Here is a 26387-nt window from a genome sequence, read left to right on the forward strand (position 1 = left end):
GAGCCTGTCTTAAGCTAAACTCATCATGAGATTGTATGATGTATTAGAAAGAACATCTAACTACTGGTGAGCAGTAAGCCACAGCCAATCTGTCTAGTTTTCACTTTCATCGTCTGAAAAGGAGGAAATAAGCGTTCAACTACATCAAATTATTGTTATGGTCATATGAAATTAATTTAAATGTAAGGTAATACAATCTCCTACCTCCCCCAACTAGCTCAACCCCATTCCTTTAAATTATGTACCTCATATCAATCCTTCTGCCCATTCACGTTGCTATTAGTCTAGTCATTACCACCTAACACTGGAATTTCTGTAATAAATTACTGATCTTTCTTTTAATAGCCTCTTCTTTCTATAGAGTTAACAGATTTCTTCCAATACAGTTAACAGATTTCTTCCAAATTTTTATTTCTAAAACAACTTTTTAATCATGTCACACCTCTGCTTGAAAATCTATTAGCTAACCCAACCCCCTTTCTAACTTTATCTCCCATGATTTTCAAACAAATTTTAGGTAGGTTTCCCTCCATCCTCTCCTTTGTTCAGGTTGCTGTTCTAAGCTAAAATATCTACTACTTCCTTCAAAGCCCAGCTGAAGTTTCACCATCTCCCTGAACCCTTTTAAATCCAAAGCAATTTTTTTTTTAACATTTTGGGGACAGGAATACTTAAGCATATAAACTATCTCAAACCATGCAACCTTCATATACAGTAGAAACTCATCTTACTGGTGGATTGGGGAGTGTGGTAGGTTCTATTCAGTAGGTTGTATTAAAATATAATAAAAAATATCACCTTAAATCAAACATACTCCAATATTATTAAAATTGTAAATATATATCATTGACATGGACCACACTGGAGACAGATTATACTGTCCCTCATAAGTCCAACACAGCCAGTTTTACCACCAACAATAAAGCAGATGTAATTTATGTTAATTGAGCTCCGGATACCCATAACTAGCCTGCATTTAGAAGCTATGATGATATACAAAAAACATTTATATTAAGACATAAGAGCCACATTTACTGCAAGATGCCCCACTGTGAGAGTTACTCAGGAACAGAGAGCACCGGACATGTATCCCACTTGGAGCATAAGTTCACTAAGTCAACGATGGCTATTGAAATTGTTTTTCGGGACTTCCCTGGTGGCGCAGTGGTTAAGAATCCGCCTGTCGGGCTTCCCTGGTGGCGCAGTGGTTGAGAATCTGCCTGCCAATGCAGGGGACACGGGTTCGAGCCCTGGTCTGGGAAGATCCCACATGCCGCGGAGCAACTGGGCCCGTGAGCCACAATTACTGAGCCTGCGCGTCTGGAGCCTGTGCTCCGCAACAAGAGAGGCCGCGATAGTGAGAGGCCCGCGCACCGCGATGAAGAGGGGCCCCCGCTTGCCACAACTAGAGAAAGCCGTCGCACAGAAACGAAGACCCAACACAGCCATAAATAAAATAAATAAATAAATTTAAAAAAATAATACTTAAAAAAAAAAAAAAAAGAATCCGCCTGTCAATGCAGGGAACACGGGTTCAACCCCTGGTCCAGGAAGATCCCACATGCCGCAGAGCAACTAAGCCCCAGCACCACAACTACTGAAGCCCGCGCGCCTAGAGCCGGTGCTCCACAAGAGAAGCCACCGCAGTGAAAAGCCTGCACACCGCAACTGAAGAGTAGCCCCTGCTCACCACTAGAGAAAGCCTGCGCACAGCAATGAAGACCCAATGCAGCCAAAAATTAATTAATTTATTTAAAAAAGAAATTGTTTTTCCTTTCCTACCCCAAACTTTTTTCCTGACATAAATAATTGAATTTCTAATATAAAAATCACAAAAGATGAGACTTTCTGTACATCCTTTCTATGTAAATTATTAACTCCTTGAGCATATTATGGACGATGCATTTTATTTCTGGGCACCTTGAATTGTTTCTAGTTATTAAAAAATAGATGCTGACCTGATTCTTGTTCTCAATTTAACTAACAATTTATTTAACTAATCAATGCTGCCTAATACAGAACTATTAGCATATCACAACAGTACTAAACATGAGGAACTAGTAAGTGATTGTTTCCATGGGTGGCTACAGTATTATTTTTTGCTCACTTGTGAAGCGCTAAGATTACAAATACAGAAAAAAACATTCATTTTTACCCAGGCCCATGTACTTAATTTAGTTGTATCTCTGGACTTCAGCTGCAACATATCAGATGCTCCCTCCTAAGAATAAAATATTTGCAATAAATTGCCAAAAATGACCTATTTCACAAACGGTGTTTCACATTAAAATGAAAACGGTCAAATTCAAGGTACTATGTCACAGAACAACACTTCATTTAAAACAAAAACAGGGAAGTTCTGGTCACATTCTATTTAGCTCTTCCCCTCCTCACCCCAGCATGCCTTGCTCTTCCCCTCCCATTTCACACTTAGTACAAAAGCATTTACATATTCTTTAAACCAATTCTTCTCTTTTATGAGTTTTGGCAAGTACATCTCTTTCTGGAGAGGGAAGGGGAAAGAGCTTTTACCTAACTGGCCAAAGTTATTACATGTTCTCTTCCTGGACAAACGATCTTACTGTTTACACAGCCCTTCCCTAACCCGTCAACTTCCTACTTCAAAATCCCAAGGTATGATTATAGATAAGAGTTATTTTCTCAACAACTGCTAAAAATATTAATAAGAACGCACAGGAATTTAATGCTAAGGTACTTGGACCAGAATGAAGAAAATCTTGATACTTTCCAAGAGGACTCAATTACGTAACAGTGCTACACTCCTCTTGACCCCCTTTAAAAGCCTTCTTTGAAACTCTCTTCTTTTTGTCGTTGTTACTGCCTACCCTCAACATTTCCTTTAGCTCTGCAGTACCCTTCTTTTAAAATAGATGTGACCCACAATCTCTGTTACTGTTGCCTTGCAGACCCTATTTCTTTCATTATGCTACACTAATAACCCATAAAAGGAGAAATACATTATCCTGTGACTTACTGGCCGCTCCCTAATTTTTTCAGATGCACAAGAGAGGCTTTGCTCCTTCTTACATAACCGTAATGGTTTTTTTGTTAACGATGACCCTTTTCCCAAGGAAGTCCAGAAGCTATGTTTCAACAACCATGTCATCATGGAAACCAGAAAAGATAATAAGTATGGCTTCTCTCTAAACTCAAGACACTAGATAGCCTTCTATTTCCACTCATTTTCACATTTCATTTACTCAAAACTCATCATCATCAAGATAAGAAATGATTACATAAAAGTTTTAAGGTTTTCTTCTAACACATCCCTTCAAGTAAATGTTCATCACAATATTGCAAATAAGGAAAATGAATAAACTTCATTATCTTAGTACAGCAACAGTGAAGTATGGAAAAGTCTAATCACCGAAAATTATGACACTTTCTTGTACATTTGAGTTTGAATTTTTTTTAATCTTTCCTTTTCATATTTTCTATTCTTCGTGGAATTTCTATTATAAGTGAAATTCAGTACTGATGTAATTTAAAGTAAGGGCTTATACATTTGGTTGCTTTTTGTCCTTATGGATATTCCCATTATTGACAGTGCAGCCAGTATTTCGGTCTGTCTTCATTCATTCAAAGGAACTAAAAGAAGTAAAAGTGTTTGAGTCAGAGACATCAAACCCCCTTGGAAAGCTAGTTCATCATCATCAAATCTAAAAAAAGGGAAACAGAGGTGATGTCCTCTTTGCTCAATGTTCTTAGTAGGTATGACCGTGCATTAGGTTTCAAGAAAAAACATTTATAGAAGCATAGGAATATAATGAGAGAGAAGAAAGTGGTTCTGGTTAATCTTACATTAAGCACAATATTTGAATAACTCTGACCAGAAAGGGCAGTTTTGTCAGTTATAACCTGGCTTCCACAAACAACAGTCCTATCATTGAAACGGATGATTTGAAACTGATCAACCCACCTTCTCCAGAGAAAGCCAAGCAGCAGACTTTGAAAGCAATGGAGGAAAAGCAGGACCCCATAACATTTTCTTTTCCTTCTGGGGTGACCCCAAAAAGGCTGCACAACTACTCCAGATGCCCAATAGATCTAGCCTGAATTAATTTGTTCTAGAGGGGGCTCAGGCTGTCATATTTTAGTTGCATTCTTTCTTCTAGATCTCTGAATATTCAGTTTATTCATTCTTCTTGGTCTAATTCAAAGCTGCCTAAACCAAAGAGCCTTTTCTAATGATTCTGAACAAAAGTCATCTCTCGCCTACTCTGAGCTTTCACAAACTTTATTCCACAGTATGCTTGAAGACAGCATTCAGTACAAACTTGATGAATGAAGGTAGCTGCCCTCCTTTTCCCCTATTATTAGTACTAGAACAATAAAAGTGTATCAAATACCTGTGATTCTCCTGTAGTTGTGGTTATTGAGTCAATTCAGTTTTCAAGTACTGGTTAAATTTTCTACTGTTTTGTTGGGTTACTAATATTTTAAAAATTGAATCCATTACCTCACCTTTCTTTTTATCTAAATATAATTATCTGTTATTATAATGAGAACCAGAAACGGTAGACAAATAAAATCCTAAACCTTCATTTTGGTGAAAATCTAAGGACTTCTCTCCATCTGATCTACCAAGAAGTGGGGGAGGAAGCGAAACTAGACTCATTTGAAATTTACTTCCTTTTATTTCCTCAGCTTATTCTGTGTTAAGATGCTAAAGAGCAGGGAAACAACTGAAAGGCCAATAGTCAAAAGGGAGAGAAAAAAAGGGCATAGAATAATTCACAAAATGACTAATGCAACCTCCAATAATGGCAAATTAACTATATATATATATATATATAAAGTTATTGCAAAACTAAAACATTGTCCTTTAATAACCTTTGAATTTATTATTTAGAAAAAAGTACAGCCTACTATCAGCTAGATTAAATTTGGCCATATATTCTGTGATATTACCAACATATCCAGCCATTTGTGAAGCCAAGAAACAGTAAAATGCACTCTTAGGACTGGTACTCAACCTTGAAGTGCTGAAAGCTACTTCATCATCTAGTGTAGGGACAAACACATGCATGCACATGTGAACCTAACGCTATGCTGTGTGGAAAGCTTGATATCATCACCACACCACTGTAAATCACTCAGGCATCCACTTACTTCAACATACACAAATCAAGGCAGAGCTCCCTGTGATTCCTACCAGAATATCTGAAATCACATTTAACATTTTCTCCTCCTACTCTTCTCACTTGGGATAAGTGATTTTCTTTTCAATGTGAAACCTTGGGATGTAGTGGTTTCCTCCTCTCTTTTCAGTCACTACTAGGCAGCACAACATGCAGGAAGCTATTATAGCTGGACTAGCTTACACATGTCATTTCAATACTGTAACCGTATAGCTGTGCTTTATAGTCCAGAAGTGACCCAAAAAGCAGAAAAGACTCCTCATTAGACTCCTTCTAAAAATTCTGAGTAGCTTTATAGTTTTAGGATTAGCATTATTCTAATCCAACTGTAATGTCTTGTTGATTTTTCTTTCTATCTTGCCTTACACCACTCAAAATTAAAAGTACTGTCATTTTACTACATATTAGATGAAACTGTTTTACACATTAATTAATCACAATTTATTGTTTGTGTTGTTTCTTAAAACTATACCCAACTAGTAAAATATAATTGACAATATTTTCATATCAAAGATAATTTGGTTATTCATCTATGGACAAAATCATAAAACATATTTTCCAAAAATTACAATGGTTGTACAATCTAGGTCGGTTTGTTCTGGGCCAAGAGGAGACATATGATGACTAATACATTATTGACCTTTTACACTTGGTTCCTTCAAAGCTTCTTTATTTTATACAGCATTTAGTTTAAATATTTAAAATTGAAGCTGTTCTATGTTGCAAACACAGCTAAAATGAAGAGCTTCTGTAGCAGCAGTGATCAGATTTTAAATGCAGGTAGATCAATAAAAAAAAAAAAAAAAAAAAAAAATCCACCAAGCACAGGCTCCATGTGTGAGTGGAATGGTTTATAATAGCTTGCAAATGACTATGTGCTTGCTGTAACCAGCTGTTCTTAAATTATGAATATGCAACCAATTCATGTTAAAGCCAAATCCCAGCACTATTTCTACAGAGAAATCCCAGTAGTTTTGCTTGTTCTACATGTTAGCTCTGTTAAGGATACAAATAGCAGTAAGCTTCCGAACAAATAGGACCAAACTATTGGCATTTCATGCACTGGGTCCATTATCACAGCAGGGGATGTCAATCATTGGTACATTCCTATAACAGCTCAGGCAATATAACAATGATCTCGTAGGAAAAAAAATCAAAATCTCTGCAGCATACTCAAAGTCCTTCTGACAACCTAATACTTTCTTACTTCGGCCAATCAGATTGTCAGACCTGACCTACTAGAAGACTTGCATCAAGCTTGAAACATTTAAAAACATCAATCATAAAAACAAAGACAGGACACTGAATTATACAGTATTAACCTCCAGGGTTTGCATACAAAGACCTTAGATTTATTTATGTCCCAGCAAGTTAAGAGCTTCAGGACACCGTTCTTTACACCAAACTGACTGCCAATTTGATGAACCTCTCTGCCCTCAGCAGGAGTGCACCATCTTTGATTAATGAGTGCATGCTTGTGGAAAAGTGTTAAGAGCAGAAAACAGAGGAAAAACACACAATTATGTCTACACATAGCTGAAGTACAATAATTACCTGCAAACAAAATGCTCCTTTTTCCTTACATACACAGGCACACGTGTGAATACATAAAGTTAGTAAAGGTTCTGATCTATGTATTACCTTCATTATTACCGTTATCTCTAACATTTAATTTTTATTTGAAAGGCATTAAAAAACCAAAGTACAAGCCAAATGTCATAAATTATAAAAACAACTTTTCAAAGCATTAATTTATTTTTAAAAACAAATTTAAAACACCTTATCTTACATAGTAAATTCTAAATATGTGGGATAAAAACTGTACTTACTTTCACCTCATATTCTTATAAGAGCTATTCATTTAAAAAGCTCAATGTTTAACTTAAAATATCAGGTCTCTTAGATATTTTACAGCTCAAACTATGTTATGACTTGCCACAAATCACAAAGCATTCAAAACACATTTAAAAGTCACGTAAATTCGTTTAAGCTCCATATGTAATTGTAAATTAATCAAATATATTTTTTGCTCATAATTCCAAAGTTAGTAGAGTCAACAGAAAAACTTATGAATGAAAGTTTAAACTTTTTATGACTCTTCTGTTTAGAACTGCTTTCCTTTAAGAAACCCAAGGTGGAAAAACTCCTACTTAAATTATGGGATGCTTATTTGCGCTACAATTAAAATTACATCATCTCTAAAAATGAGTTAAGCATTGAGATTCCTTTAAAAAAAAGCTTACATTTAATATACAACTCAATTTACCATTTAGTTTATATGAATATCTGACATGACACAAATATTTTATGAGTAAATATATTTCTCAAAAATTGAATCATAGGCTAAGGTAACAGAATAATTTTAAGAAACTGCATGGTGATTATATTAAAAGGTTATATAAAAGCATTATTACCCAAATATAAATTTTACCTTTAGTCTCAGTAATGTATGATCTATTTAAAAGAAAAGCATGTTCAGAAAACTTATTTCAGGAAATCATAATTCTGAAATCACTCAGCAGTGTATTATAAGTGTTTAAATTTGTTTATATTGTATAAGAAGTCCTTTTAATGGGATTTACCTCAGCAAATTACCTATTCTAATTATCAATTTCACATTTTAAGAATTTCTTTTAAAAGCAAACTTTTAAGTATGTTATAAATGTCAAGCTCTTTGAAAAATTGTTAGTGTACTTAAAGATTTTAAAATTAAAAATCAATAAATATTGCAACTAGAAAATATCTCTTAACATAGTGATAAGCTACATTTTATCCTTAAACTTATCACCCTTAAGTTTTTTTACACAAATTTTTTAAATGTGTTTTTTTCTGTTGAGATTATCACTCTTCATTCTCCTTCTTTCCTATCTCCTCTCCCACCAAAAAAAAAAAAAAAAGCAAGTAATTAGAAAAAGTAGAAAACACTTCGCCACCAATGGTGATCTGACACCATTTTAGTACCACAGTATGACAGTTGAAACTACCAATAAAAGTTACTAGTACAATAAAAATATAATTTCAAATTTTAAAATCATTTAATGACTATTAGTCAATTATTTAATGATATTTTACCTCCTTATAAAGAAAAGTAAACCCCAAATTGCCCTTTTCCTCAATAATTCTTTTCTCCTGATTATCTTCTGCAACAAAAGTTTAAAGAAATGTTTATTCAAACAAGTCAACATTTATTAAATAAGGCACAGTATTTTTAAAACCTTATGATATAAAATATTTAATTATATACAAGCAAAAACTTCTTAAAATACCTCGCTAGGTAATTGAACTAATCCCTCAGAATATCAAGTTTATTAAAAATCATTAAACCTTGATGATGTAATTTCATCTAGGGGTCAAAATCCCCACATTACTTTGTGCTAAATCATACCTTCTTTTGGTGGTTCTAGCTAGGACTAGGTCAAAAACCCAAAAACTACAACTTAAAAGCTTTCTTTGAGAAATCTTTAAACCTAAAAGTAATCAAGTTCTAATGCATACTTTCACTAATTCAAGGAGATAAGACAAAAAACTGAACTTTCATGCAACTGTGATATCCTACATCTTGTATAGTAACACAAAAGTAGCAACAAAGACATTAACAATTGCAGTTGGAGCTGGGAGTGACTGTTCTGTTTCAATTCAATGACACCACTAATGGCTTCTTAGCAGCTCCATGAAATCAACCAGCTGTCAAGTTGATGCATCAGAAGGAACAGTTATGCACTCCCTTAAGAAAAAGCAACACATCAGGATGTTTGGCAAAACATCTGCTCCTTTACACTGCAGTTCTATAATAAACATGCAAACAAAGAAATGGGAGAAAGGGCAACAGAATTAAAATTCCAAGGTTTCCATTACAGTCTCATATGCATTTTAAATAAATGGCTTATAAAAATAAAAACAAATTTCTGCCAAATTGAATACTTTTATTTTAAATCTTTTGAAAATGCAAAATGTAATTACTCAGATTCTTCTAGAAAGGCAAAACCTACACACAAATCTTTCCATTTTTAAAACTGAGAGTAAACTATAGTTACCAAGTAAAACCTTATTATTGTTATTAACAAAATCAAAAATTCATACTAAAATATATCCTTCTTTCATTTAATATGTATTTAGTAACTTATGCCAACAGTATTCTATTAAATGCATTTCCAAGACGGAAGAGTCTAAAAATATTTTTCAGTAGTGTTTATGAAAGAGTAAATGCTGCTACACAGTTCAGCCCTAGTTTAACATATAATAACAGTAAATATACTATTCTCTGTATTTCAAAATATATATCTACTTCTACTTCTCTCCAAACCATTATATGAGTACAACAATATTAAGTTCTTACAAATAACTTCCTGTTTTAAAGCATACAATTTGATTTTCTAAAAAAAAGAAAAACTCTTGTCATCACAGGCTTAAAATAATTTTATATTCAACCATTCATTTCAAACATTTGTAAAATCTTACTTTTTTCTATCTGAAACTTACAAGCACCTCAGTGTGTCTAAGTTATTGATTATGCAGCACAGTGACAATATGTACAGTGTTTACAATAGGTGTGAGACATCAAATGTACTTAACTACCATTTTCTTAAACTGCTTATCCTCTGTTGCTTGCCATTTATAATCTGCCAAATCTTCTAGTCCTTTGTTGCATGTATAATTTAGAACCATCTGTTCTATGTGCTTTTAACTATTTAAACATTTTTCATCTACCTACAACTCTCATAAATGACAGGCTCAATTCAGTCAAGCTTTCTATATAGCGTTTTACATAAAGCAAATTCCTAAATAAATAGCATAGCAGATAACACCAAATAAGACTGCTACAGAGATAAAAGCATACCACGTACAACATAAGTTTTTATGTGTTAGACAAACCTTTTCAATGTACTCAGAAATGTTTCTATTAGCTTTTTTTGAGTTAACTGTAGTCAATGTTTTTCCCCAACCCAGAAGACAAAGAGAATGCAAATTAAATAGACAGTTTCATGTCCTTGTTAGATGAGAAGTAAATATGCTGACTGAAAATGACTACAGGAGACAGAATTCCACTTTCCCATTCAATTTACAGTGCCTCTTATTTATATACCAGTCAGTGTATCATTAAGTTTGATCATGTGACCAACCGAACTTTAGTGAGGTGAAAAACTATTTTAGACAAGCAAATTAAAACACCAGTTTTTATTGTTTATCTTTTCATAATGGTTGACAAAGGGCATATAACTTGAGATTATAAAATATATTTTAAAATCAATTCTGCCTTTTAAATACTAACTACATTTTCACCAATAGTTTTACTTAATACTGCTACTAAATTTTTAAAGTATCCAGTATCTCCAGGTATTTTCAATAGTTGTATCTTTTCAAATGTAAAGGCATATGTAAAAAATATAAGTTAATTACAAAAGGGGATCTAAGTCATCTAAAATAAGTATACGTAAATATTAACCAAGCTGATTAAAGACAAATACACAGAAGAGAGTCGAGTAAATAAGAAAGGAAACATGCTAATTAAAAATAACATTCAAATCCTTTAAAGTATAAGAAACATGCAGACAAAAGCTAAGTGAATACCAAAGGACACTATAAAAGTTTCCACCATTTTTTTGTACATAATTTTCCACCTGTTACCAAAACATAAAATGTGCAGGAACTGAGGGCTCACTTTGAGAGAACTCAAAAATAAGCAGCACAGCTTATCGTCAGCCTGTTAAGTTACATGGTCCTTTACATGGTCGCTTAAAACAGGAAAAAAATTAAGCGAACAATTTACTCCCGGGAAAATTTCTCCATAAAGTTTACATGACGTCACTGGACCCCCTGAACATTCCCTAAACTTTAAGTCTTACCCAGACACACTTTTCGACTTTCTAAGGCTTCTTTCCATTCCTTAAAAAATAAGAAAAAAAAAGAGGGACTTGGGAATAAAAATTGCCCAAGATGGCGAAACGCTTGTTGTTTAGAGGGCAGAGGGAAAAAATGGAGGATATTGTAATATACACAAAGGGATAAATTTCAACAACTCGGCCAAGGACTGCAGCTGCTTCTCTCTTTATAAGGAAGCAACACACAAAAGATAAATACAGAGGGAGAGAAAAGAAGGGAAAATCTCCCAAACAGCAGGGCCAGCTCTGACTCTCCCGAACACTTCCTTCCTTTCCCAAGTCCCAATTCTAGGGTTCGTGGAACTACTTTAAGAGGAGAGGAGCCGCGAAAGGGAAGGGGGAGGGGGAGCAACAAGAAGACTAGAAGACCGAAGAAGAGTTGAGAGCAGGGGGCAGCTCCCGGGGAAGAATTGCTGGGAGACAGACATTACTGTCGGAAAAGCTATGCTCCTCTAATCCTCTGCGTACTGAAACAGACCTTGCCAGGTATCCAGATCTTTTCCCAGTCCCACCTGCCCCCCCAACCCCGCCCCACCAGCTCACTTTCTGTAAACTCCTGAGCTCCAAGCTACTACGGGAGAGAGAGCAAAAGAGGCCCGAATCGGGGGTGGGGTGGCAGGCGCAGCTAAGCAGTCCTACAGGGAAGAGGGGGCGGAGGCAAAAAAGGGCAGCAGTAGGCGGACGGGGGTTGGGGGGGGGTATCTTGAAACTACCCCGGCGGGGATGGGGGGAGCAGCGGCTATTCCCGGGTAGGAACGGCGATCGCAACATTGCCAGAGGTTATTTTTTTTGAGAAGCCAAACTGTTGGCGGCGACCTGAGCACTGGAAGCCGAAGGGAGGAAGGACACGCGAAGCCCCGGCGGCCGAGCAGGGCGGCCGGCACAAAGGAGGCGGACTCGCCACGGCAGCGTCTGCCCGCGCCGGCGGAGGCACGGCCCGCGGCCCTGCTAGACCGAAGTCCCGCACCGGCAGCTAGGAATAAAGTTTACATTCTCCTGAGACCGCACCCCCCCCTCCCACCCAGAACCGCGCATCTCCGCGTCCTCCTCCCCCAAACTGCACTCGGGACCCCGAGCACCACCCCAGCCTTCCAGCCAGCACAACAAAGAGACAGACCGACCGGCGAGGGTAAACAGCCGCGGCAGGGCGAGCAGGGCGGGCAGGGCGGGCAGGGCGAGCGCCTCGAGATAAGCAACTCTGGAGTCTAACCCGCTCTCTGGAGCGTAGTTTCTCCTTTTTGGTTTCAACCGGCTTTACAATATTTGGAATTTTCATCTTCACCCGCACCCCTCACACCCGAGGATTTTAAACTCACCTTTACTTTCGAACTGAGAGTTGCGGTGGATGGGATTTTTGCCTTCCCCAGATGGTTGAAGGTTACGATTTTTGTTTTTGGAAACCCCACCACCTCCTTATTTCTATTATTATTTTTGCAAGAAAAGTATAAAGAGAGTTGGAGTGGAGGTGAGATTTGTGATCGGGAAAGCCCTGGACGCCCTCCTTCTCCGTCTTCCGCCTCTCTCTCTCTGATTAGTTCCTATCCAGCAGCAGATTGAAGCAGGAGATGATTCTTCTCAAGGTTTGTTCAGCAGCTTCACTTCTAGGCGAAGGCTTCATGAACCAAGTGACGTCAACCAACGAGGCTTCTCTCTCTCTCCTCTCTCTAACAATGAAAGTTGCTGTTAACAAGGGAAAAAAGAGAATTGTTTATACCATTTCAGTTCCAATAATAAATGACCTATCAGCTCCTAAAGTAGCCAGGGGAGGGAGGGGGTTGCTTCTTCCTCCCAAGAATCCTGTAGCTTTGAGTTTGCAGCGATCCTTGTCCCAGGAAAAAGTTAAGGAACTCAAATGTTTTGTTTTGCTTTTAAAAGTAGAGAAGACAGAAAATAGGATTGAAAACGTAATTTTTAAAAAAAAGTACACTGTCGAATAGGGAGCATATATTAACCATTTCTACCTAAACTTTTTTGTCTGTAAACTCAGAATTTGGTTAAAGTCTAAAAGCCAACTAATGTAATATGCCAAAAATTCGTGGATGTTTGGAACTCAAAATAAAATAAAAAGCTGGACGCAAAATGTTCCCGGGGTAAAACGCTACTGCCCTGACACCGGCAAGTTAAGCTGCTGTAATGTTTATGGATTGAGTTAAAATTTAAATAAAACGTTAAATAGTAAATCATTTTAAAGTTATAAGTTAGAACTGTAAAAGGTAACCTCAATAGTTTCTCCCCCCAGCTTCTGAGAGAGAAAAAAGAAAGGGGGGGAGGATAGCTAATAGTACGAATTAGAACACTTAAAAAATCAAGTTAAAACTGGGTAGCCCATTGCTCCATCTTTAAATTACACACAAGGTATGCTATTTGTCTACCCCCAGAATTTCTTCCAACTTCCTATTTTTTACCCTTCCATTTTCTCCCACCAATTTCAGCCTCCTGAAACCAAAAAAGTTAAAGATGAAGTAAACCCAATTCCCTCCTGCGGCACACCACCCTGTAGCTTCCTAAAAATGATTTTTTAAAAAGGGCCTTAACCTTGGTAACGCATTACCCAAGAAGATAAATAATTAAACATTTTTTTCATTGAGGTAGTGTTTTTCCCCTGGAACACATTAAAGTCTCAAAAGTCCATATAATTAAAACTTGCATAATTTAATTTTCAGGATAAAGAGCAAGTGAAAGGCAAGCTATAGAAAATTAATTTGACCATATATGTATATTTTGTACATGCATATGTGGATAAATGTATCTTAAAAGATGCTATTGTTTTATGTTTCCTCTTCAGCCACTGGCTGTGATTTTAATTGTGCTGGAGGATCTTCATTAGTATTAACACATGGGGAGATTTCACAAAGCTGCTTCATTAAGAAAAAAAAAAAAGCTTGGCAGACTAGGTCTTTTTGCATGCACTGAGAATGTCAGCCTTACCTCGGTCATTTGTAACATAATAAGTGCAAGTACAATGATTGCAATGCAGGAGCGCTGGGGGGAAGGGCAGAAATACTGCCTGTCTAATAGGGATATCTGAAAAGAAGGCTGCTCATTATATAGTAAAATGTATGCTAAAAATTAGTGAAGATGATGTCTCAGGAGACTGATGCTAAATAAATTAATGTGCTGATATGTTTTTAATTATTATTCTTGTAGTAGTTTATTTCATTCTCAGGATTCACATTGAGCAGCAAAGCTGTGCTAGCACTTATTGATTTTTTTTCCCTGCCACATTCCCGGAATACAGATTTTAATCATTTCACTACACCACACTCAGTAATTTCATTAAAAACTGGAAACTTCCATCCCCAGAAAAGCATTTAATTTCAATGACATACAATTTCAGTCTTAGCAGAAAACTGTCTCTACAGTAAAAGCTGGCCTAAGGTTCAAATGCATAATTTAATCCTGAGTTTTCCATGCTCTGCATTCCTTTGAAGCTATAATTTGAGTAACTACCTAATAACTGTAATAAGGATAATAATTTCCTTATAATATATTATTAACTCATATTTAATTAACTCAGAGGCCAAGCTCTGTACATGTATGACTGGTCAACAGTTCCACAATATCAAAATTTACTAATAATGTTACAGAAGAAAAATACAGACTACAACAAGTGTGGAAAGCCAGCATTTACATATTACTTTAGCAAAGTAACATATAAAAAAGTTCATGCATTTTATAGAATAGTGGTCATTACTCAAAACAGAATTTTAAAATATTTGGAAGTAAACAAGACAATTCACTGATATTTCTATATGTAAATAAAGTATTTTAATATTAATATTTCAACAATCCATTTCTGACATTTTGCCTAATCACTAGCATTACTGTTGAAAATATTCAATTTTGAAAGGATAAAAAGAAATAGCTAGATTCAAATTGTCTCAATTTTCATAAAGAATTCTCTTAAAACATTTCTCTTGAAATAAAGTTGTGGCAAACTTGAATAACTTAGATGACTAGGATGTATCCTTTACTTAAATACTTTAAACAGTATACTGCAAAGCATAGTTCAATTTTTGGTTCCAATAACATTTTGAAATAGTACTGGGTTTGAAGATGGCATATTGGTTTTCCAAACAATAAGTTTCATAAGAATAGGTAACTTACATTGCCTAGTTTTTAGAGAAAAAAACCAGTGGGGGAAACTATTTAACACAAGAAAACTCATTTAGTAATTTAAAGTTCGGATATATGCCTAATCAATAGAAAAAATGGTTCACAGATAATGAAAGTGATTAACTTATAGAAAAATTCACATTAAAAATTCCTATCATTCTCCTGGGAGACTTTAGAACCACAGTTCAAAAAAATTTTTAAAGAGAGTGTGTGTATGCATATATATATAATTTAAAATTGAAGCCACATATAACACAAAGTTGTCTTTTTCCTTGGTTGAATGATGAAGTAACTTAAAACAAAATAAGACTTAGTGTCATCAAAGGTTAGAATAAGGGATAAAACTGGTGATAATGAAGAACTTGATCTTGGTGTCTTTAAAATATATTAAAACTATATTTTTATTATCATCAGGGCTCTACATAGTTTGAAAAATATTTTTGCAACATTCTTAAAGGTGAAATACCATTAAATGAAAATCAATAATTAAAATAGTTGACAAATGAAAAACTCACACAGATTGATATCTAAAATTCATAAAATGAATTTCTATATTTCAATAAAAAACAAAAGCTTCAGTTTTTATATTAAACTATATCTTTAAAATAATTTGTTGTTATTTGGTAATTCAAATATATTAATTATCCAATTTAATCTATACCTTTAAAACTGATTTTTAAAAATAATGATACACTAAAAATTTGAAACTGGATTACTCCAGTATTTGATACCCACTTACTAAGAAGTTGTGCCTAAATTATTTTTTAATATGATTCCTTCCCTTTTTCATGTTATCACATTTGATCATTTCAGAGATGACAACATAATCATAGAGCTGAGGGGGAAAAAAAAAGAGAAAATAATCACAAGTTTTAAAATAATTTGTCTCCCATAGCACTTAGTCTTCTACTTAAGATCATCATCTAAATCAATACCTGATCATGTACAGAACTGTAAAAGAATTTAATGATCAAATAGATCTTTTCCAATATAACATAATTATTTCTGAAATTCTATGTGATACATACCTAAACTAACTACTAATACCAATAATTTAACTAAATTTTAATGCCATAAGCTAATTATTCCACCACTATAGACTAAATTGTTGCACTTTATTCTATAAAGCATCATCTATTTTTAGGACCAAGACAGAACTTCTTAAACAGGCAGATACAAAGATGGACAGGTATTTAATTTACTACTGTAGGTATTGTACATGGACCTTCAAAGAGTAAGGAATTGCCATGGATAGAGAACAAAGTCTAGGCTGACTACAAACTACAAAAAGCCAAACGAAGGAGAGATCTTAATAGTAGAACAAGCTGGCCACTGTCATGTCTTGTTTCTGTTTCAATCAGTACAGACTAATGAAGCTTTATTTGTTTTCATTCACTGAACAAACATTTGAGTGCTTGCTGTATGCTGTGCACTCTGCTAGAGGCTGGAAAAACATGAAAAGCTCACATTCTGGTTGATGTTGAAAGTGTGAAATTCCTGGGAGATTAAAGACTCACAAAAATCACATTATAAAGATACAAATAATAAAAGTTTTGTGAGAATAAAGAGGATGGGGCAACTAATTCTGACTGAGAGTCTATAAAAAGCTTTATCAAAGAAATGCCATTTGAACTGCATCTCAAATACTGAGAGCTTACCAGGCAAGGAAGGCAGAAGCAGATTCTAAGTGAAAGAAACCATAAATTTAAATGCAAAGAGCTACTAGGTGTGATGTCCATCCACTAGTGAGAAATTCATTGTAACAGGAATATTCAGTGTGAGGTGTGGAATAACAGGAACTAAGGAGGAAAAGGAGGCTAGGACCTGAGAGTGAAAGGCCTTATGTACCATGGTTGAATTTATCCTGAGAACCAACAAAGGTCAGCAAAGAAGTGAAATGATCAACCTTATTTTTAGGGAAAAATAACTGTGTAGGCAGTGCAGATGATAGGCTGTAGTATGAAGAGATTGCTTAACAGCCCATGAGAAAAGGGGTAAGAGACAGTGGTATTGGAGGTTTAAAGCCAGACATTTTTGAGGTAAAATGTGGATTTTGTGACCAACTGAAGACAGAGTTAAAGGAAAGGAAGGACTAAAGGAAAACTAGAGAGGTTTCTGGCTTAGGGAACTGGGTAAATGCTGCAGTCATTTAGTAAGGTCCAGAATACATAAGGTAAAACAAATCATAAGGTAGTCTGGAATTAGACCTTGAATTTATGCTTTATAAGTTTTTTGTTGTTTTTTCTGCCACGCTGCGCAGCATATGGGATCTTAGTTCCCTGACCAGGGATCGAATCCGCACCCTCTGCATTGGAAGCGCAGAGTCTTAACCATTGGATCGCCAGGGAAGTCCCCATAGGTCATTTTTAAATGGGATTATTAAAATCAACTGGACAGCTTTTTCAAAATATACATACCCAGGCCCAATATCTAGAGATTCACTAGGTCTGGGTGGGGGCCTAGTATTTATTTCCTTTTTTTTAAAAAAACTCTGATGGTGCTTCTAATAAACACTGCTGATTAAGAATGCTGTTATGTGACTTCCCTGGTGGTTCAGTGGTTAAGATTCCACCCTTCCACTACAGGGGGCATGGGTTTGATCCCTGGTCGGGGAACTAAAATCCTGCATGCCATGCCACAAGGCACACACCACCACCACCACCCCCCCGCCCAAAAAAAAAAAAAAAAAAAGAACGCTGTTATAAGCACAAGTTGGTTATAAAATTCATTTGGAATAAAAAAAACAAGAAAAGCACAGAAAACTCTGAAAAAGAGCATTGGGAGTAGGGGGAGGGTATAATATCAGATATTAAAATGTGCTATAAAGGCTTAATAATTTAACAGTGGCATTGGCACATGAAATAAAAAGACCAATAAACACAATAGAAAGTTGAGAAATTACCCAAGTGCATATGGAAATTTAACTTAGACAAAAGCTGTATCTCAAAGCAGTAAGGAGGAGATGGACGTTTTCATAAGTGACGTTGGGATAACTGGGTAGTCATAAGGAAAATGACGAATTTGGATCTGTTCCAAGAATAAATTTCCAAAAGATCAGATATTTAAATATAAAAATTTGAACCATACAAGTACTAGGAGAAATTATGGGTCAATTCCTCTATAGTTGAAGAGTAGGGAAAACGTCCCTAACAATGGTCAAAACTAGATGCAGTAAAGTGAAATATCGGGAAATCTCAATATGTAAAAATAAAAAGCTTTTGTATTGTGAAAAAGAAAAAAATACTGCAAGTGAAGTATAAAGACAAATGAGAAACTGTGAAAAAAATCTGTAACATATCAGAGATAATTTAATAACCCTACATATAAAGAGTATCTAAAAATGAATAAAACACCAACACCCTGAGAGAAAAATGGCAAGAGATATGAACAGACATTTCACAGGAAAAGAAATGCAAATGCCCCTTAAATAGAAACATTCTCAACCTTGTTCATAAGAGAAATGCAAATTAAGAATCACTGAGATACTATGTCTCGCCCAACAAATTGGCAAAAATCCAAAAGTTTCACAACACAGCCTGTTAGTGAGGCAGTTGTGGGGAAAAGGAACACTCTCAAATATTCTTTGTTAGAGTGAAAAATAGAAAAACTCCAAAGAGAGAGAATTTTACGGTATCTAGCAAAGTTACATATGCATTTATTTTGTGTCTAGCAAATCCCACTTCCAAGAATCTGACCAAAACTGAAAAAATACAAAATAAGTATATAAGAAAATATACATTGAAGCACTATTTCTTATAGCAAAAGTCTGCATGAAAATTAATAGAGAAACCTCACTAAAATGGAGTCTGAAGGCCAAAAGAGGGAGCCCATGTACCAGTCAAGGTCCATACAGATCCCAATAGGAAAAGACATACCATGCATCTCCAGCTGGAAGTGACACTGTTTTACTTACTACAAATGCCAGCAGAAGGAAGAAAGATCTCTTCCTTGCCTGGCAACAGCTCAGCCAATGAAACTGTCACAACTCAGCCAATTAAGAGCCATTATACTTTGAATTCCCAGTTTCCTCCAATGGACTTTTTGTTTATCAACATCTTTCCCAACTTCCCCTTCTCCTCTATAAAAGTTTTCTTTCCTTTGCTTTATTGGACTTGCATGTGGTTCACATAGTTGCATGCCACGAATTGCAATTCTTTGCTGCTCCCAAATAAACCCATTTTGCTGGTAAAATAACTGGCCGTTTATTGTTTTAGGTTAACATCTGGAAATAACACAAATGTCCATCATAGGGAAATGGCTGAATTAATTACGGTACACACAGCGAAGTACTATGCAATTTTTAAAAAGGAATAAAGAATATATGCAATATAAAGTATTTCACTGTCAGCTCCAGTATTTTGTTAAGTAAAAAAAATCAAAGTAGAGAAAAGCATCTATGGCATGCTACCATTCATCTGTATATGTATTTCACTTTTTAAATAAAATGAAAAGTCAAAACCTTAAAACACGTGGTTACCTGTAGAAAGGAAAGGAGCAGGGTAGTAAAGATAGAATAGTAGGAAGGTTTCTCATAAAAATGTGATTTTGGAAACATAAAATAATTTTCATAAATATAAAACAAAAATACATTAAATTTTAAAAGCAATCCCATCTAAATGAAACAAATGAACTTAATTGTATATGGACTTGGTGGCATAACCATACAGAGAAGAATATCCTAAGTGACTTTAAACACAGTAATTTTTTAAAATCACATACAAACACAATAATTTAACAGTACTTTCCTCATAGGATTTAAACTAAGAAAATGAACTTTAAAGAAGCAACAAAATAGGAACTTAATTTGTTATCATTAGCCATAGTTTTGTGGTATTATTGGTGGTGTTATTGTAATATTATTGTATGCATGGTCTGAGAAAAAGAAAATGGATAATTAAGTTGGTGTTTTTGATGTGGGACAAAAAAGAAACATGTAAAATCAATGAGTTACATAAAAATTCTGTGATCATGAATTTGAACTGGATGTATTAGAATGAACTCATCACATATTTTATATTTAAAAATATATATTTCTTAGTTCTGCCCACTGTAAATGCCTAAAAACAGGGACTACTTCAGTAGCAACAAGCACATACTTATGTTTCCAATTAGGGACACTAAACATCATTTGCCCCTGAAACAAATTCCTTGAAGCAAAGGTTGATTCTAGGTTTGGGATAGGTAATGGCCAAGATAAGCCTAAAATACCCTATCATACCTTTAAGCATGAAAACTATCAAAGATTATTGGGGTCATATAAAAAGGACTTGAGAGTAAATTTGAAGAACCCAACTTGAATTGGCTCCCACTGGCCAAAGATGAGACAATTTGAACTTGTTAAGAATAACTACAATAGATTGAAACATAACAAATATATCTTAAGACATGAGTTCATAATGATACTTAAAAAACACATTGTTCACCTTTGAAGAATGCTAGGGAACCAACTCATTACTTTGAAAACTGGTAAATAAAGGAAACAAATTAAGACTTTATTCAACATTTCATATCAAATGTACCTTAGGAAACCTAGTTTGAAATTGTGTTTGTATATATACATATATATGTATGAATGAAGGTCTGTATATGTATTATATGTATATATGTATGTATATGTACATACGTATATATACATATATATATATCTCTTAAAATTTGAACGTAAGATTTTTTTTAAATGAAATGTTATTGGCCTGCACTAACAGTTATTATGATCAAATGTACAATTTACCTGTGAGTTTCAAGGCAGATAAAACAAAGAGGGAACAGGATACTATTCTGGTCTGGTAAATAAGAAAGTAACCAATTCAATAAGACAAACTTAAAACATTGGAGTAAAATATCAAAGTTTTGATGTAATCTTTTAGCCAATGCATAGACATCATTTGTATGGTCTTTCTTATAGCAATCCTCCATAAAAGCCAAGGGCATAATGATGAATATATTAAGTCGATTGCATTAAATCAATTAACAAATCAGTCACATAAGGCTGTGTAGATTATGCATGGGACCACTCCAGGGGCAGCAGTGTGATGAATCCAACTCATACAAGCACATACTGTCAAAAATTAAATCTTTAGGAATTCTGCAAGCTACTAGTTAAACACAGCCATTACCAAAAATAAATATTTTCAAACTTATATTAAAAACAAATAAATACAACTCGTCACTTCTTATTTTATTATGCTTTACTATTATCGATGCCCTTGAGGTTATTTATGTCCATCGTAGCATGCAGAAAAAGCTATACAGTAGTGTGCAACTGCCCATCTCTTCCCAACTCTATTACCAGTGATATCACATTGGTAGCTTGAAACAGACCACAGTGGGAATGTTTACAACCTAGAAATTGGCAAATGCTACAAATCAGGGTGTAAGCTTAATGTTTTATTGATAGTCTAGACCAGGGGTCCCCAAGCCCTGGGCCACAGACTGGTATCAGTCCATGGCCCATTGGGAACCGGGCTGCACAGCAGGAGGTGAGCAGTGGGCAATCGAGCAAATCTTCATCTGTATTTACAGCCGCTCCGCATTCCTTGCATTACCGCCTGAGCTCCACCTCCTGTCAGATCAGCGGTGGCATTACATTCTCATAGGAGCGCGAACCCTACTGTGAACTGTGCATGTGAGGCATCTAGGCTGCGCACTCCTTATGAGGATCTAATGTCTGATGATCTGAGTTGGAGCTGAGGTGGTGATGCTAGCGCTGGGGAGTGGCTGCAAATACAGATTATCATTAGCAGAGAGGTTTGACTGCACAGAGACCATAATAAATCAATTGCTTGCAGACTCATATCAAAACCCTATCAGTGAGTGGCAAGTGAAAACAAGCTCAGGCCTCCCACTGATTCTGCATTATGGTGAGTTATGTAATTATTTCATTATATATTACAATGTAATAATAATAGAAATAAACTGCACAATAAATGTAATGCACTTGAATCATCCTGAAACCATCCCCACCTGCCCCCAGTCCGTGGAAAAATTATCTTCCATGAAACTGGTCCCTGGTGCCAAAAAGGTTGGGGACCGCTGGTCTAGACTTAAGGAAGGAATAGAAAAAAATATTAATCAAATTAAATTTAAAGTGTTACGCTGAAATAAATAATCTTCTAATACTATTTTTAAACGATTAATGAGTTAGCGAGAAGTCACATCGATGAAAAAGTAAAGTTTAATTTTCATCTTACTCTTTTACTTAGACAAAAATATCAATGACCATTTATGTTAGCACTACATTCTTCAACAATTGCACACCTATAGGTTGGCTACAGACAGGGCTATAGAAACAAGAGTTTGGTAAAAATCAACCAAAGCATTCTGTAAGAATCAATTGCCTATATGGATTTTACAATATAGTATTGTATATGTTATTATTTGTAAATTGTAATTATTTCTATTCCCAGAAAGATTTACTAGCACACCTCTTTTGGGGAGGGCCACAATCACTAGCCCTTGAGGAGTGCACAGTCCAACTGAGAAATGTAAATACTCCAAAATATCTGATACAATGTGTTAAATACTCTAATAGAGGTATTCAAAGTGAGATGAGTACACATTAGAAGTGGTTATTTTTTCTGGGTGGAGATGGCGGAAGAAGAATGCACATCCTAATTTGTGAAACAGCCCATCTCATAGTAATAAAGGCTTCTTTGCATTATAGTTTGTCCTAATATATTATTTTCAGCACTAAACTCTGTAATAATTTAGCCCTGAACGACAATTTTAGGCTTTTCAAGCTTCTGATACATGCTGCCATTGGGGCAAGCCATCTGAAATCACAGAAAAGGTCTTTTTTAGGGTCATGAAGAAATTTTTTTTTTTTTGGCCGAGTAGCTTGCAGGATCTTAGTTCCCTGACCAGGGATTGAACCTGGAACCCAGCAGTGAAAGTGCTAAGTTCTAACCACTGGACTGCCAGGGAATTCCCATGAAAAAATATTTTTATCTCATATCTGATTTCAAAGATTCATATGACTACCTTCCCTCTTGACAGCCAACCTGTTTCAAGCTGGAAAACAAGAGTTTTCTATTCACTGCTCATTTTTTTTCCACAGCATTTTGAAGAATATATACTCAAGGACCAAAATTCAATCATAGGCACAATCCTCATGATTTCCTTTAAAAACTGAATCAAGATCAAAGTCCATATTGTTTACAGACAATTGTGCTCTGGCAATAATGCACTATGAGAAATAATATTCAAGTGTCAACTCTTTAACTAGTGTAGAGATGTTGTTCCTGTCCTCTGCTTGTACTCTGTCAATACTGAATCCAACAAACCTTTTCCAGAAAACTTTTTGGCTCAAAAAATAACCACAAGCCAAATTTTAAAAATTTCTTCCCCTTTAAGCATGGATTTTCAGTGATTAAAAAGAAAAACAAACAAGAAGCTGTCAAGCACTTTTCCCTCATAAATAGTAAAACGTCCATGTATGCTCTTTACATAGGTTTCATCCAACTGTAAAGTATCTATTAGCATGCACATGTTAAGAGTAGGTAACTATGCTTTCTTATTACATCATTGATATTATAGTGTCCAAAAGTATCACATTAAAGAAATTCTGCCAATAGTTGATCCTGAGTGCTTGCCAGACATAATATTTATTATTTTGCTGCTGGTTTAATAAACTTGGCAACTGTATGGTTTTATATCTACTTTTGCTCTGAGAAGTGCAACACTGAATTAATACTTCCTTAGCTTTAGTATCTTTTCCACCTTTAGAGACAAAAATACTGGAAAGTGTTATTTTGTGCTTATTCTGGGAAGCTTTTACTGTTTTACCAGAATAGTTTACCAAAAAAAATTCATCATGTTTTGTTTAAAACAGAGTCAATGGCTTTAAAATATCCCAGCCCAGGGAATTCCCTGGTGGTCCAGGGGCTAGGATCCGTACTTCCACTGCAGGGGGCACGGGTTCATCCCTGGTTGGGGAACTAAGATCCCGCTTGCTACACGGCTGGCCAAAAAAACTATGTATATATATATATCCTAGCCCAAGTGCATTAAAATTACTTTTTATTACTTCTCTCTCTCCCCCCATATATCTATAACCTTTCTCTCTCTTTCCCATTCTTGAGTGAAGAGAGGCAATTGGAGAGAGAGAGAGAAAAATTATCCTCTGAGAGGCAAATCAAATGATAGAAATCACCTGGAAATAAGATAATATAAGTTGAGCTCTTTTTCTTGGCGCCTCGGAGGCGGTCGGCCGCTTCAGAATGAGGCTGAACATCTCTTTCCCGGCCACTGGCTGCCAGAAACTCATTGAAGTGGATGATGAACGAAAACTTCGTACCTTTTATGAGAAGCGTATGGCTACAGAAGTTGCTGCTGACGCTCTGCATGAAGAATGGAAGGGTTATGTGGTCCGAATCAGTGGTGGGAACGACAAACAGGGTTTCCCCATGAAGCAGGGTGTCTTGACCCATGGCCGAGTCTGCCTGCTACTGAGTAAGGGGCATTCCTGTTACAGACAAAGGAGGACTGGAGAAAGAAAGCGCAAATCTGTGCGGGGTTGCATTGTGGATGCCAAATGGAGCATTCTCAATTTGGTCATCGTAAAAAAAGGGGAGAAGGATATTACTGGACTCGCTAAAACTACTGTGCCTCGTCGCCTGGGGCCCAAAAGAGCTAGCAGAATCCGCAAGCTTTTCAAACTCTCTAAAGAAGATGATGTCCACCAGTATGTTGTGAAAAAGCCCCTAAACAAAGAAGGTAAGAAACCTAGGACCAAAGCACCCAAGATGCAGCGTCTTGTTACTCCACGTGTTCTGCAACACAAACGTCGGCGTATTGCTCTGAAGAAACAGCGTACTAAGAAAAATAAGGAAGAGGCTGCAGAGTATGCTAAGCTTTTGGCCAAGAGAATGAAGGAGGCCAAAGAAAAACACCAGGAAGAGACTGCGAAGAAATGGAGGCTGTCCTCTCTGAGAGCTTCTACTTCTGAGTCCAGTCAAAAATGAGATGTTCTAAGAGTAACAAATAAATAAGATCAGACATCAAAATAAAAAGATAATATAAGTTAAATCTTTAAAAATGGCAAAAAAGAAACTTATGTACTGTGAATTTTTTAGTATGGCCAAAGAATAAGAAGAGAGCAGCTTTTGTGGCAGCTTTTTTTTTTTTAACACCTTTATTGGAGTATAATTGCTTTACAATGGTGTGTTAGTTTCTGCTTTATAACAAAGTGAATCAGCTATACATATACATATATCCCCATATCTCCTCCCTCTTGCGGCTCCCTCCCACCCTCCCTATCCCACCCCTCTAGGTGGTCACAAAGCACCAAGCTGATCTCCCTGTGCTATGTGGTTGCTTCCCACCAGCTATCTATTTTACATTTGGTAGTGTATATATGTCCATGCCACTCTCTCACTTCGTCCCAGCTTACCCTTCCCCCTCCCTGTATCCTCAAGTCCATTCTCTATGTCTGTGTCTTTATTCCTGTCCTGCCCCTAGGTTCTTCAGAACCTTTTTTTTTTTTTTTTTAGATTCCATATATATGTGTTAGCATACGGTATTTGTTTTATTCTTTCTGACTTACTTCACTCTGTATGGCAGACTCTAGGTCCCTCCACCTCACTACAAATAACTCAATTTTGTTTCTTTTTATGGCTGAGTAATATTCCACTGTATATATGTGCCACATCTTCTTTATCCATTCATCTGTCGATGGACACTTAGGTTGCTTCCATGTCCTGGCTATTGTAAATAGAGCTGCAGTGAACATTGTGGTACATGACTCTTTTTGAATTATGGTTTTCTCAGGGTATATGACCAGTAAGTGGGATTGTTGGGTCATATGGTACTTCTATTTTTAGTTTTTTAAGGAACCTCCATACTGTTCTCCACAGTGGCTGGATCAATTTACATTCCCACCAACAGTGCAAGAGGGTCCCCTTTACTCCACACCCTCTCCAGCATTTATTGTTTGTAGATTTTTTGATGATGGCCATTCTGACTGGTGTGAGGTGATACCTCATTGTAGTTTGGATTTGCATTTCTCCAGTGATTAGTGATGTTGAGCATCCTTTCATGTGTTTGTTGGCAATCTGTATATCTTCTTTGGAGAAATGTCTATTTAGGTCTTCTGCCCATTTTTGGACTGGGTTGTTTGTTTTTTTGATATTGAGCTGCATGAGCTGCTTGTAAATTTTGGAGGTTAATCCTTTGTCAGTTGCTTCATTTGCAAATATTTTCTCCCATTCTGAGGGTTGTCTTTTCATCTTGT

General features: G+C 35.9%; 2 protein-coding genes and 1 long non-coding RNA gene across 17 annotated transcripts in view; 2 read left to right on the forward strand and 1 right to left on the reverse strand.

Annotated features, from left to right (window-relative positions):
- BAZ2B (bromodomain adjacent to zinc finger domain 2B) overlaps positions 1-12712 on the reverse strand; it is a 299743-nt gene extending 287031 nt beyond the window's left edge. For all 15 annotated transcript variants that reach the window (XM_057550749.1, XM_007183142.3, XM_057550748.1 and 12 more), the window contains exon 1: positions 12358-12712. The gene's annotated coding sequence lies outside the window, so the exon portion shown is untranslated. The remainder of the gene's footprint in view (positions 1-12357) is intronic.
- LOC130708666 (uncharacterized) lies at positions 11390-14173 on the forward strand. Its single transcript, XR_009008964.1, has 2 exons — positions 11390-11527; positions 11839-14173. It is a non-coding gene; the product is annotated as an uncharacterized LOC130708666 (long non-coding RNA).
- Positions 14174-24356: 10183 nt separating this feature from the next.
- On the forward strand, positions 24357-25119 carry LOC103007084 (40S ribosomal protein S6-like). The gene has a single exon (XM_057550754.1). It carries the CDS (start codon positions 24376-24378, stop codon positions 25117-25119), a length of 744 nt encoding a protein of 247 aa, XP_057406737.1. The 5' UTR covers positions 24357-24375.
- The last annotated feature ends 1268 nt before the right edge of the window (positions 25120-26387 follow it).

This window comes from Balaenoptera acutorostrata, chromosome 8, assembly GCF_949987535.1.
Source record: "Balaenoptera acutorostrata chromosome 8, mBalAcu1.1, whole genome shotgun sequence".
Taxonomy (NCBI): Eukaryota; Metazoa; Chordata; class Mammalia; order Artiodactyla; family Balaenopteridae; genus Balaenoptera; species Balaenoptera acutorostrata.